Source organism: Erinaceus europaeus, chromosome 17, assembly GCF_950295315.1.
Source record: "Erinaceus europaeus chromosome 17, mEriEur2.1, whole genome shotgun sequence".
NCBI lineage: Eukaryota > Metazoa > Chordata > Mammalia > Eulipotyphla > Erinaceidae > Erinaceus > Erinaceus europaeus.
The window spans coordinates 71633951-71649133 of NC_080178.1; the positions used below are offsets into that span (position 1 = coordinate 71633951).

The 15183-nt window shown below is 47.2% G+C and overlaps 1 protein-coding gene across 3 annotated transcripts in view; it reads right to left on the reverse strand.

The window, feature by feature from the left end:
- Positions 1 to 15183, reverse strand: part of NELL1 (neural EGFL like 1) — a 572342-nt gene that overhangs the window by 395025 nt on the left and 162134 nt on the right. For all 3 annotated transcript variants that reach the window (XM_060177021.1, XM_060177020.1, XM_060177019.1), the window contains exon 12: positions 6661 to 6789. In XM_060177021.1, coding sequence (XP_060033004.1) covers positions 6661 to 6789 — 129 coding nt within the window. The remainder of the gene's footprint in view (positions 1 to 6660; positions 6790 to 15183) is intronic.

Sequence of the window (15183 nt, forward strand, 5' to 3'; positions counted from 1 at the left end):
GGAAGGGGGGTTGGTTACTCACCAAAATAAATTTATTTTAAATCTTTTTTTATTGCATAGACAGGGAAAAGTTGAAAGGGGAGGGGGATACTGAGAGACAGAGAGAGACACCTGCAAGCCCCACTTCACCACTTGCAAAGCTTTCCCCCTGCAGGTGGGGACCGGGGACTTGAACCCAGGCCCTTGTGCCCTGTAATGTGTGCACTCAACCAGGAGTGCCACCGCCTGGCACCCAAAATACATTTGTTTGTTTGTTTGCTTTTGTTCTCTGAGACATCAGCAGACAGCACTCACCAGGCCCTTCTGCGTTTAGTTATGATCACTGCTTAGATTCCAGCCAGAGAGACGTGACCCGCCCCAGATCATAAAACCTCTCCATCATCAGGTTTGATTTCCTTCCGCCTCCAAGGTGACCAAAATCCCACCTCCAGACCCCGGAGGAGCCACCCATGCAGAAGCCTGGGTCCTGAGCCCTGGCTCTGGGGAGACCCAGCCGCCAGCCAGAAAGCAGCTGTTATCAACCAAAGTCTGTTCACAGGGAAACGCAGACTTCTGTGGTGCTAAGCCTGGTCAGGTGTCTTTCCCATAAACAACTGACCAACAGAATTGAAAAGTTTAAAACACAGTTGCCTTAAGGGAGAGCCTGGTCTCTCCTGCCCGGGAGAAGAGGAGAGGATGAGTAGTAAGTAGGTCGGGACCACACGGTATCCTGGCAGGAAGCAAGCCGACGGCAGCGCTGCATGTGGTGCGAGGCGGCCACGGAGGGACAGGCGTTCCATTCGACTTTACTGTTTAGATTTCACAGTGGTTTCATATTGGTTTACAAAACCATGAGATAACGGGTATAATTTTTTTAATTGCATTTATTATTGGATAGAAACAGACAGAAATTGAGAGGGAAGAAAGAGAGAGGGAGAGAGACAGAGAGACTCCTGCAGCCCTACTTCACCACTCGTGAAGCTTCCCCCCTGCAGGTGGAGACCAGTGGCTTGAACCCCGGTCCTTGAGCACTGTGATGTGTGCGCTCGACTAGGTGCGGCACCACCTGGCCCCTGGGGGTATGATTTTACTCTGTTCCCACCACCAGAGTTCCGTATCCCCACTCCCTCCACTGGAAACTGCAGTAGCGCTGGGGGGAGGGGCAGTGGTGCACCTGGTTAAGCACACACAGCACTCAGCACAGCACACACGCAAGGAGCTGGGTGGAGCCTCCGCGCCCCAGCTGCTGCAGGGACAGTCACAAGTCCCAAAGCAGGACTGCAGGTGTCTCTCTGCCTCTCTCCCTCTCCTTCTCCTGCTCCTCTCTAACTTTCTCTCTGTCCTGTCCAATAAAATGGGAAAAACAGCCATCAGGAGCCGTGGATCCACAGTGCCATCACCACGCTCCAGGAGAGAATACAGTGGGCCTGAAGAGCAGGACAGTCCTCTAACCTCCTTTCTCAAGCACTGGCCTAGGAGTGGGGGTGGCTCAGGGAGCCTCTCAGCACAGGGCCAGCACAGAGCCCTTCAGGGCTCCCTTCTAAGAAGGTCATATGTCTCGAAGTTTTTCAAAACATAAACCGAATCTTTTCAATATATAGGCAGTGTATTTGATATGCGGACTCTCTCAAAAGCCTAGACCAAGTAGATCAGAAGCAACCAATAGCACAGCTATATACAAGATACTGGGTACTGTACAGCAAACCCTAACAAAAGGACTTTTCAAAGTTAACCCAATTACCAAATAATGTGATGATAACATTAACTATCGATTGTCTTTTTGAACCCTAAGACAGCAGGAACCTCACATCTCCACTATAGAGCCTCTACTTCCCCCAGTCCTGGAACCCTTGGATAGGGCCCACTTTCCCGTATGCCTCTCCCAATCCATATCAAATAATATTGCATCCGCCGATCACAACCTAACCAACGCAACGATTGCCACCTCAACATGCTTCACTTCAGACTGTGTCCAGAGACTTCACGTGTGGAATAACAACCCTTCAGCTTCATTTCACGGGTGAGACCTTTCCTTTCATAGTATACTCTAATTCCATCTCAGGTGGTTCACTTTCTAACAAAGTCCCAAAACTTAGATATACACCAGTTTCTGTGAGAGAGAGCATATGTTCACACGTATCCATAAACTACTGCAAAATATATACCTGAAAGCAGAAGTACACTAGAGTTTGCAGTGAGTACCCCCCTAACACTTCCTCTCCACTATTCCAAGCTTTGGGTCCATGATTGCTCAACAATTTGTTTGGCTTCGTATGTTAACTCTCTTTTCAGTCACCAGGTTCCAGATGTCATCAGGATGCCGGCCAGGCTTCCCTAGACTGAAGACCCCACCAATGTGTCCTGAAGCTCTGCTTCCCCAGAGACCCACCCTGCTAGGGAAAGAGAGAGGCAGACTGGGAGTATGGACCGACCAGTCAACGCCCATGTTCAGCGGGGAAGCAATTACAGAAGGCAGACCTTCTACCTTCTGCAACCCACAATGACCCTGGGTCCATGCTCCCAGAGGGATAGAGAGTGGGAAAGCTATCGGGGGAGGGGGTGGGATATGGAGATTGGGTGGTGGGAATTGTGTGGAGTTGTACCCCTCCTGCCCTATGGTTTTGTTAATTAATCCTTTCTTAAAAAAAAAATTTAAAAAAAGAAGGTCCCGCCGTCCTATGTGATGTGACAGTGATTCACGAGATTATACGACTACACCCAACGCTCTCAATCTCTCTCTCTCTCTCTCTCCTCCCACCCCAGGCATAGTGATTATGATATTTTACAAGAATTGTCTATTTTAATCTTCACAATAACTCACTGAAGAAAGTAATTATCTCTAGTTTACAGATAAGGAAGTAAAGACTTAAGAGTGATTAAGTAGATTTACCCAAAAGCCTGTGCCAGCTTCCGTAATTATTCCCTCACTTGTCATAGATAGAGACTGCTGCTTCCACTGGTTTACACACACACACACACACACACACACACACACACACACACACACACACACACACACACACACACAAACACACCCTTTACTGGGAAGGATTAATGGTTTACAGTTTACAATGAAATACAGTGGTTGGTCCATGTGTAACATTTCTCAGTTTTCCACAGAACACTAACCCCCACTAAGTCCTCCTCTGCCATCATGTTCCAGGACCTGAACCTCCCACCCTCACAGCAGAATCTCTGACTGTGGTGCAGCACACCAACGCCAGTCCACGTCCGCTTAGTGTTTCCCCTTCTGATCTTCTTTCTCAATTTCCGTCTAAGTGTGAGAACATTCCATGTTCGTCCTTCTCTTCCTGGCTGATCTCACTTCACATGATTCCTTCAAGCTCCATCCAAGAGGAGGTGGAGAAGGTGAATTCATTCTTTTTAACAATACACCTAGCTCTGTGCCCCCACCCACCCACCCTACCACTGATAGCCACCGCAATGCTCACAAAGTCTTAGACAGCTTGGTGACTTCTCAGATTTCTGTTTCCTCCTCCTTCTCCTCTTCCTCCTCCACTGTTTTATCTTCAAGTTCATGTTTTTCAATTCTCTAAATTCCACAAACGAGCACAATCATCTGGGAGCGGTCTTTTGCTTCTCTGTACATAGAAAGGACTTACTTTAAAAGAACAGAGTTTTGGTCTGGGAGGTGGCGCAGTGGATAAAGCATTGGACTCTCAAACATGAGGTCCTGAGTTCGGTCCCCAGCAACACACATACCAGAGTGACGTCTGGTTTTCTCTCTCTCTCTCTCTCTCTCTTTCTCTCTCTGTCTCCTCCTATCTTTCTCACAAATAAATAAAAGTTTTAAAAATAGGGGGTCGGGTGGTGGTGCAACGGGTTAAGCACACGTGGCGCAAAGTGCAAGGACCTGCTTACGGATCCCGGTCCCTGTTCAAGCCCCTGGCTCCCCACCTGCAGGGGAGTCACTTCACAGGTGGTGAAGCAGGTCTGCAGGTGTCTGTCTTTCTCTCCCCCTTTCTGTCTTCCCCTCCTCTCTCCATTTCTCTCTGTCCTATCCAACAACGAACAACATCAACAATGATAACCACAACGAAACTAATAATAATAACCACAACGAGGCTACAACAACAAGGGCAACAAAAGGGGGAAAAAATGGCCTCCAGGAGCGGTGGATTCATGGTGCAGGCACTGAGCCCAACAATAACCCTGGAGGAAAAAAAAATCTTTAAAAATAAACAAACAAACACAAAAAAGAGAAGAGAGTTTTAACCCCCGCCCCTTCCTTCTTCGGAACCCTACCATGGAGACACCAAGCCTGTGATTATCACGAGTAGAAACTGACAAACCAGGATTTAATGTCTGGTCCTTTTGACCAGCAACACAGTCTAACATGCTGAAGACAGCAGAAAGGGAGGAGAGGTGAGCATCTGCTTCAAATGATGAGGGTCACTTTTCCTGGATTTCAGTGACTCCCCTACAGAGGCTCAGTGCCTGGCGCCTCCCCTCCCACCCAGGCAGTCTATTTGTGCACCCTAAATGCTGTATTGTTCAGTCCCAGCATCACGTCCAGGATCACGTCCCCTCCTGGTGAAAGGTCTCCATGAATAAGGGATACACCTGAGGTTCGGAAACAGTTCTCCCACCCAAGGTGGCACCACAGCGGGTGAGCAAACCTCAGGCCAGGAATCTCCTGAGAGGAGAACAAACACAGAAAGAGCGGCTCAGGCCTACTATGGCTCCTCATAGTCACTACAGACACTGTGCGCACGCGGGACTCCTCCTGCAGACGACCTGTGACTGAATGCTTTTTATTATTTTTTTTCCCTAAGAATCAAAGAATCTTAAAAGAGCATTTTTACCAGCAACTTGCTCCCAGATCCTGGCAATTCGCAGTATCTACAGGGAGCAAGAATGGTGGTGGGTGTGCTGACTGCCAATGGAGACCCAGTGGTGACCCAGCGAGGGAATCAGGACTCACAGTGACCTGGAGATTCCACTCACCAGTTTTCTAACTGCTCATGGTCTACCCACCCCTGTACGTAGGAAGGAAGGAAGGAAGGAAGGAAGGAAGGAAGGAAGGAAGGAAGGAAGGGAGGGAGGGAGGGAGGGAGGGAGGGAGGGAGGGAGGGAGGGAGGAAGGAACTGTAGTTTTCCAGAACTTTTAAAGTTACTTCCATTTGTGACAAAAATCACACACATTTGAGAAATAAATGGCAATTGAAAGATTCCTTCCCCGTAAATGTCAACTAATCAACATTAAAAAGCAGATAGAAATGTGCACATCCCAAGGTCTAGCTTCATTCTCCCAAGCGCCAAGTCCAGATACACCAAGGAAAACAACAGAAACCTAACGGTGAACACAAGTATAAAACGAACAAGGCCCAAAGTGGCAACACAGAAAATCTTCTGAAGACACAGAAGACAGAGGCTTCTTCCAATTTCTAGATGTGATGAGACACACTCCCTCAACAACTGAAAAAGGCTTCAGTCAAAACAATTAAAATGAAGCAGGGAGGGGCTAATAGTATAAAACAATAGAAGATGTGGTGATCCCAGCAGGAGTTTGGGACTATCAGCATACAAATGGCCTCACCCTGAGGGGGTGCGACAGAGAGGGACTGTATAAAAGCAAGCAAGGGACTTTGAGCAGGAGTCTCTGGCTGAGGCTTCTTCTCTTGGTCGGAAGCATCTCCGCGGAGGTGCTCCAGGCATCCATCCGCCATGGCCACTTCTCCTGGGAACTGAACACCTGTGACGCTGCTAGCCAGCCGGTAAACTTTTAGACCCCTCTACAGCCATGAGCAACCTTTAACAGAGCTGATAACTGTTTATCTTCTGGGACCAAACTTTTGATGACTAGACTCAGACTTCATGGACCTAGCGTACTCTTAACCCTAGATGATAAGTGCTTCTTTGCCTTCTACTTGTTTCACCCTAATAAACCGTGTATTGTTTAAACCCGTTCCCATCTCCCACTGTGAGTCCCTGAATCCTTTTACACGCAGCAAGCAGCCCCAACTCCCAAGCCCTTTTTAAGTGAAATAGCAACAAGAATGGAAGGTCATCTTTCAGCATAATGACCAAACACTGTACACCAATCTCAGAGATAAATCCTGCTTCTCAGGTTCCTTCAGGGCCAAAGTTTGCAAGGCTTTGCCTCCAGGAGGGTAGAGTGCTGAGGCTTAGAAGGAAGAGTTTTTGTAAGACAGAGAAGCTGCTCTGGTCTCTAGAGTGGAAACAGAGGTTATTGATTCTTGAGATCACTGATGCCTAAAACAGCCATCAGCTTGTAATGTCAAAGTTTGGGGATTCACAACCCATGAAATCAGTGATTAGGAAACCAAATTGGAAAGGAAAAAAAGAAAAGATATTGACCTTGACCAACTGAAGAGATAGCAACAGAGTCTAAGCTATTATAGAAGCATCATTCAGAAAGAGAAACCAGCTCCTAATGTTCAAGTGAACTACAGGCGGCATTCTCCCGTCAGGTGACCAAGGCGCGCGTGCTTGTGGAGATCTGAGAAGGCTCCATGGCACAGTGCTGCCGTGCTGAGCCCGTTCTCCTCACATCCACAGAGCACCATGAGTAAACCAAAGCAGAGGGTGCTGGGTAGCGAATATGATTTCCGACAGGATTCTGGAAGACCGGAAGCAAGTGGAGGCTCTCCGCAGGAACACAGCTGTCACAGGCAGTTTCATTAAACAGCCATTTACCTTCACAGTAGGCAGAGTCTCCCTGGACAGAGATATATCCGTTCTTGCACTCACAGGTGGCCTTCGTATTCCAGTTTTTACACTCCGAGTTCTCACCACATTTGGGTCCTTCTGCACAGAAGTTATGACCTAGTAGGAACACAATGTTACATCAGGGGGGGAGAAAGCATACGTTTTCCAAAGTAAATAAATGCTCATTGACTATCACCCTACACGAAAATAAACTGGGAAAGGGATAAGAGTGCAAAACAGGGCATCAGGGAGCTAGCACAGTGGTTATACAAAAACCGTTTCCGCTTGAGACTCTGAGGTGCCAGATTCAATCCCAGGCACAAGCATTAACCAGACCTCTCTGGTGGCCTTTTGTTGTTGTTCCTGTTGTTCCCTGATAGAGACAGAGAGAAATAGAGAGTGAGAGAGAGAGGGAGAAAGAGAGAGGGAGGGAAGAAGAAAGAGAGGGGAACAGAGCTAAGATACCACTCTATTTCTCCTGAACTCCCTCACCACCTACCCCCACCCGCTCCCTGTGCCAGTGGGGACCCTGGGTTTGAACACAGTCATGTTCCTAGAACATGTTATCTCTTCAAATGCTTTCTCTACCATTTGCTCTATTATCTTTCTGGAATTCTTGCTAGACAGCAATTCAATTAGTAGTTTCTTCTCAAGTTCCCCATGCTTAACTTTTGCTGTTTCTTTTTCTCTGCCCGCTGAATTCTGTATAATTTGCACATGTTTTCCTTGGTTTATCTTCAACAGTGTGACTTTGTGTCAGCCATTATGTCTTTATACATTTTACTCATATGTTTCTGTTCTAGCATTCTACTTAATCCTTCTTCAGTCTGGTCAAATTACATGCTCACGTTTCTTCATCTTTTAATTCTTTCTAAAGAGTACACTAGTCATGTATTTTAAACTGATAACTCTAAAATTTTTACACTTCTCATTTTTTCAGTTTGTTATTTATGCCAACTGCCAGGCAAAATGACAGACTCTCGACTTCAGTCATTTTTTTGTGAACTCTTGTTTTTAGTAATTTAATCTAAAAACCCTTTGTGGCTTGAGTTCTTAAACTGCATTACTTCAGAGAGAACTGAAGTTTGCTTCTGCAAAGTGCCCAAGGGAACTAGCAATACAAGTTCTTTTTTATGCCTCCAGGGTTATCTCTGGGGCTCACTGCCAGCACTACAAATTCACTGCTCCTGGAGGCCATTTTTTCCATTTTATTGGATAGGACAGAAAGAAATTGAGAGAGGAAGGGATGTGGTGGGGCGGGGGGAGAAGAGAGAGACCTACAGACCTGCCTCACCACTTGTGAAGTGACCCCCCCTGCAGGAAGGGAGCCAGGGGCTCGAACTGAGATCCCTGTGCCAGTCCTTAAGCTTCTCACACTGTGCATTACTGCCTGGCCCCAACACATCATTTTAAATTCACTTGCTTTGGGGTACTGGGATTATACAACACAGCTAGAATTAAATCCTGACCCTCAGTTTTCAAGCATTCCAGTTTGTTTTGTTTTTTCTTTCTTTCATCCATAGGCTTTATCAAGACTCACACAAAAACTCTCCTTTGCAGAACAGATTTCCCTGGCTGAAGGCTTCTACCACCACCACCAACCCCCCCACGCGCGACACAGACAAGAAACACACACACACACACACACACACACACACACACACACACACACACGTGTTTCTGCAGTCATACATCTCATCCCAGCAGCAGGCTTTGTCCTCTCATCTGCTTACACAGAGTTCATTAGAAACCAGATTCTGTCTCCAAGGAGGAGAAACCATCCTCAGGGAAAATGGCAGCTGGTCTCAAGGGAGACCCTTTTCACTAACTCTGGTGGGGTTCCTCCTCCTACCCTAACAACTGCACTCAACTCCCAAAGCAGGAGCAGAAGGCTGTGCCTGAGACTAAAGGGTGCAGCTCAGAACATGTTAATCGCCTTCCTATCGCTGTGCTTTCATGAATGATCGTCATGCTACCTGATTCTGGGGTTTCCTAAGAAGCGATTCAAATGATTCAAAACTGGCGGGGCCAGGTGGTGGCGCGCCTGGATGAGCATACACACTACAGTGTCCAAGGTCCTAGGTTCAAACCCTGGTCCCCACCTGAGGGGGGGAGGTTCGCCGATGGTGAAGCAGGGCTGCAGGTGTCGCTCTTTCTGCATAGTGCTCTCCCCCATCTCAATTTCTCTCTGTCTCTATCCAATGTGTGTGTGTGTGTGTGTGTGTGTGTGTGTGTGTATGGATTCAAACCTGGGAGGTAGGAAGCAGCTAAAAGGGGCCTGGGAATCCTGGCAGTCAAGTTATGAATGAGGAGACCAGTGAGTCTGTCATGATGTTATGAATGAGGAGACCAGTGAGTCTGTCATGATGTTTTTGTCATTGCAAGGGTCTCACCACTTCAGGCTCTAATACACTGATCAATGTTCATTTTTACATGACGATTACTAGTGACTCTAGAGTCTCCAGAATCATTCACATATAATTGGGAGCTGACTGATGTTTTCATGGACTCAGGCCTAAGGCAGAAAAAGATGAAGAACCCAGACTGGAGTTGGTGCACTGCACCAAAGTCAAAGACTGGGGGGGGGGGGGGGGGTTCCTGGAACAGGATGGTGGAGGAGGACCTGGTGGGGCTGAAACGTTACGCATGTACGAACTACTGTATTTCCGGTTGACTGTAATCCATTAATTGCCCAATGAAGAATTTCTTTAAAAAGAGACAGACAGACAGAGACAAAGAGGCAGAGGAGAGAAAGACGCCACAGCGCCAAAGTCCTCTCCAATACGGAAGGGTCAGAGCTGCCAGTCAGAGCTCTTTATTCTTAACTCTAAAGGCTTGAGTTTGTCTTCACACATACAGAAAATCAAAGCCAGTGGGATGCCCTAGTCGGTCCATCACTCCTTCATTAGCCAGAGGGAGAGAAGACATGTGACCATATAAGGAAAACCACGGGCATACGGCTCAGTTGTTTTGTTTTTTTTAAGTTTATGTATGTGCATTTTTTTTAAAAAACAGAGAAATGCTCACAGTGACATACGGTGGCATCCAGCATTAAATCATGGAAATAGGAGTCGCAGGCATGAAGGCCTTCTGCATAACCATTTTGTTGTGGTCACAATCTGGTCCAAACGTGGAAGTAACCCAGATGTTCAGAAAGAGTTGGCTGGTGGGGGCTGGGCGTTGGCACAGTGGGTTAAGTGCACATGGCATGGAGGCGCAAGGACCAGAGTAAGGATCCCAGTTCAAGGCTCTCTCCCCCTCTGACTGCCCCTCCTCTCTCCATTTCTCTCTGTCCTATCTAATAATGACGACATCAGTAACAACAATAATAATAATAATCACAACAACAATTAAAAAAAACAACAACAAGGGCAATAAAAAGGAAAAAAATGGCCTCCAGGAGCAGTGGATTCCTAGCACAGGCACCAAGTCCCAGCGATAACCTTGGAGGCAAAAAGTAAAAAAGAGCTGGCTGGTTAAGTTGTGGCATATACACACTATGGGACCTTACTTAGTTCCAAGAAATGCCCAAGTGTTCGTTTGCAACCTCTCGGGTGGAACTTGGAAAATATATTAATTGAGATAAGCCAGGAGAAGCATGGAATGATCCCACTTACAGGTGGGAGCTGCCCAGTGTTTACAGAGGGGCAGGTGCTGGTGCAGCTGAGGGACACACAGAGTGCAGGGCACAGGACCCGGCTCAGGCCTCACCCGCAGCAGGAAAGCTTCAGCAGTGGTGAATCAGGGCTGCGAGTGTCTCTCTCCCTCTCACTTTCTATCTCCACCTCCCCCTCCCTCTCAATTTCTCTCTGTCTCTATCCAAAATACATGAATAAAAATGTTTTATTAATATATAAAAAGAAAACGGAAAGCAGAAAGTACAAGGGGAGCTAGGAACAGCCTGTAGCAGCAAAGCCAAGGACTCTGGGAGGCTGGGAGGAGGGGGACAGAGGTAAGAGGTGGAATCAGATCAGATAGATTGGAGGCGGGAATTGTCTGCAGACACCTATCACGGGGAGATAGCAAACTGTACTCCTGTGACAACTGCCTGATAAATCATCGCTTCTCTAATAAAGCCAGGAAGAAAAAGACGGTAATAAACTAGCCAGGCAACAAACTACAACATGAGCAAACACTGCAGCGCAGCACTTCCTTCCTATATAGAGCTTATCAGGTGGTACTAGCATCACCTCCTGTACTCGCTGGCATCATTATGGTAGATTCTGTGTACAGCATCATCTCCTGTACTCGCTGGCATCATTATGGTAGATTCTGTGTACAGCATCATCTCCTGTACTTGCTGGCATCATTATGGTAGATTCTGTGTACAGCATCATCTCCTGTACTCGCTGGCATCATTATGGTAGATTCTGTGTACAGCATCATCTCCTGTACTCGCTGGCATCATTATGGTAGATTCTGTGTACAGCATCATCTCCTGTACTCGCTGGCATCATTATGGTAGATTCTGTGTATAAGAACATACCTGGGAGTCCCCCAGATATGTTCTTTTTAAAAAATATTTATTTATTTATTCCTTTTTTTTGCCCTTGTTGTTTTATTGTTGTAGTTATCGATGTCATTGCCGTTGTTAGAGAGGACAGAGAGAAATGGAGAGAGGAGGGGAAGACAGAGAGGGGGAGAGAAAGATAAGACACCTGCAGACCTGCTCCACCGCTTGTGAAGCGACTCCCCTGCAGGTGGGGAGCCAGCGACTGAAACTGGGATCCTGACGCCGGTCCTTGCATTTGGCACCCCATGCGCTTAACCCACTGAGCTATCACCCGACCTCCCATTTCTCTTTTTCTATCTCCTCCTTCCTCTCTATTTCTGGCTATCTCTAGCCAATAAATAAAGAGAATTAAAAAATAGTTAAAACTATTAAAAGAAGACAAAAGCAGGTATCTTTGTGTACCTACCTCACTAATTCTAGAGTCTTTCTGTGCACTCTATTCAGTAGAGTCGCTATATAATCCATCTATTGGAATCAGAAAGCTTAAGAAAAAAAAAACCCTGTTTTCTCAAGTCCACAGTCTTAAGCTTCCTCAGTTAACATGGCACCTCATGGTCCCGTGGAAATAACACACAAAGGAGATTCTCAGCACCCACGCAGGCCCCAGGAAGACTCAGAGTCAGACTTCCGAGGAGTCCTACTCTCTTCCTGAGTGGCTAGTGGTCTGGTATTCACAGTAGGACAGAAAGAGAAGATAAAAATGCCAGTGGAAGGGTGTTCTGGGCAGGCACTGAGAGGGTCTACAGCCACCGTGACCTCTGCCATCAGGGGCAGAAGACAAAGAGCTGACACCACGCCACCACGTCCCTCTCTGGAGTGAGCGTTTGGGGTTTTCATGCCCCACTCTCTCTCCTCTTGCTGTCAGTCAGCAGACAATCTCAACCCACAAGAAAACTGGCACAGCCTTTGATACACAGGATGAAAACTGCTTTATATACAAATCGAGTATTTCTCATCATTTCATTACGATGCGTTCTAGAGAGAAAAAGAGTAAGAATAGTCTGCCTTAGAAGAGGCCCTCTGGCCTGCGCCAGTCTAGCAAAAATAGCAATTACCATTTCCCTCCTCCTCTCACAGGACTCCTCTCAGAAATCAGGAATACAGAGCAAGGTCAGAGACACACACAGAAATCAAAGAGGAGAAATATCCCCAAGATTCTATTGTAAAAGACTATTCTGTCACTGTTTCGTTGTTGCTGCTGAGACTTGGTGCCAGCACTACAAATCCACTGCTCCCAGTGGCCATTTTTTCCTTTTTTTTAAATTAAATTAATTTTTTTTTAATTGGGTAGGACAGAGAGAAACTCAAAGAGTAGGGGAAAAGGGCATCCTACCCCTTGTACACATATCTACACACACACCTACTCCTTGACAAAGTAAATCTCATTTGCACCGCTTCACTGTGAACAAGAGGGCTGGATATTCTGAGCTGCTCTCTGGTATGATTCAACAGAGCCAGGACTGACAGTAAGGACTGCTAAACAGGGCTTAGTAAAAATAAAATGATAAAATGAAATAAAATGCTCTCTGGAGACTAGGTGATAGCTTATCCTGTTAAAACACACATTGTGGGAGTTGGGCTGTAGTGCAGCGGGTTAAGTGCATGTGGCGCGAAGCACAAGGCCCGGTTCGAGTCCCCGACTCCCCTGCAGGTGGGGAGTCACTTCACAGGCGGTGAAGCAGGTCTGCAGTTGTCTTTCTCCCCCCCCTCTGTCTTCCCCTCCTCTCTCCATTTCTCTCTGACCTATCTAACAACGACAATATCAATAATAGCTACAACAATAAAACAACAGAGGCCACAAAAGGGAATAAGATAAAATTTTAAACATTAAAACACACACACACACACACACACACACACACACACACTGTACCAACTACACAATCCTGAAATCTAGCTACTAACCGCCAACCGGGAAAGCTATGTGGAGGGAAAGCTACAGAAGCAGTGGAGGAATAGCTGCGGTGTCCTTCCATATCTGTCTATCATCTATCTCCCTCGCCCGTGCCCTTCCCCGCCCCTCCCACCTTCCTTCCCTATCGCCATCAAGGAAGGGAGGTAGGCAGGCAGGCAGGCAGGCAGGAAAGGAGTCTGCAAAAGTGCTTCCTTTCTTCCGGTCTTTGGGCCTGATGTGACAGGCAACAGGAGAAATCCGAGGAAACCCCCTGTGCCTGAGTGGCTCCACTCACCCCGCTCTAAGAAGACCCTCCCGACCATATCTTTTCTGAAGACATTTCCCCAGTCCCTGCCAAAAAATATTGTAAATCTCTACAGGTTTGGGCAGTAACACAGCGGGTTAAGTGCACATGGCACAAAGCACAAGGACAGGTATAAGGATCCAGGTTCAACCCCCCGGCTCCCCACCTACAAAGGGGGGGGGGTCACTTCACAGGCGGTGAAGCAGGCCTGCAGGTGTCTGTCTTTCTCTCCCCCTCTGTCTTCCCCTTCTCTCTCCATTCCTCTCTGTCTTATCCAACAACAATGACATCAATGACAAGAATAATAACCACAGCAACAATAAAACAGCAAGGGCAACAAAAGGGGGGAAAAATAGCCTCCAGGAGCAGTGGATTCCTGGTGCAGGCTCTGAGCCCCAGCAGTAAGCCTGGAGGCAAAAAAAAAAAAAAAAAAAGTAGATCTCTCAAGAACATCACCCTCTCTACTGGATCATCTCTCACACAGAGAGAACACTCAAAGCCATCAGGAACCACCATAAAAGAGCTGCTGGCTTCTTGTTTGAAAAGGAAGCAGACGTGAGACAAAAGTAAACGTTCAGTCGCACAGGTTGGCTGGAGTCTAATCGATGAGGTCATCTCCCGCCTCTCAGCTTTTACCTTTGACTCGTGTCTGGGAAAAGTTTCCATGCTCCTAGCGAGAGGAGCCCTGGAGGAGTCACTTAGCAACGAGATGTCACATCTCTCAGAATCTTCGCTGGAAAAAAAATGCGTGCATTCTGGAGGACTGCCAGCAGAAGCAGTGACACGTGGTCTGCCTAACACCAGGTCAAGGCAACGAAACTTCCTGTGAAAATCAGCGACAATGCTCCAGTGAAACTGTAGTAAAGATGTCATCAAAAAATAGCTAAGACAGCAGACGGAAAGTAGGAAAAGTAGATACGAAGTAGAAAATAAATCACTGGAATGTCTAAAAACAAGTTAGGTCAGAACTAGGTCAGACTACCCCATCACATGCGGACTGGAGTGCTTCACCCCTGAACAGTGCGCCCGCTAATTACCGGTGTCCTTGTTACCGATGGTGGTGGGGTGCAAAAGCCTCTGTAACTGTAACTGCAAGAGCTAACGGCTTGGCGTTTTGCTTCTGCCCCTCCCGGCCTGTTTGCTTGTGCTGACAGACTTGGAATTGACTGTAACAGGCAGTGTAACCCCAGGCTGGAAGCCAAGTACTTTCTCTAGCTCTGGCCCACTGGTGTAATAAACTTCTCTCTCCACCCATCTTGGTCTCCATCTGGTTATTGACTGTCACAGAACCATCCATCAAAGCATTTCCATAAATTTCACTTGGCATCTCAACAAATAGCGAGTGATGGATTATGGATTAAATTAAAAGGCCTATCTGACCATCCTATCAGCAACCAATAAAAGCACCCTGAGGAAAAGTCCAGTCATCCATTCCGTCTTTCTGAAGCCTCCCAGATGTGGCTGGATAGGACAGAGAGAAATGGAGAGAGGAGGAGAAGACAGAGACTCTGGTAGAGAAAGACAGACACCTGCAGACCTGCTTCAATGCGTGTGAAACGAGGCCCCCGCACGTGGGGAGCCAGGGGCTCGAACCGGGATCCTTACTCAGGTCCTTGAGCTTCACACCATGTGTGCTTAACCTGCTGCGCCACCGCCAGGCCCCATACACAACCCTTTTAGGTATCAGAAGTTGCTGCAAGAGGCTCTGCAGTCAGGAGCCACCATGCATTTCTGGAAGTAAGCTGGAGTCGCTCGTGTGTGGGCAGCTACGTTGCTTTGTGACGTAACAGCAGAAGTGAA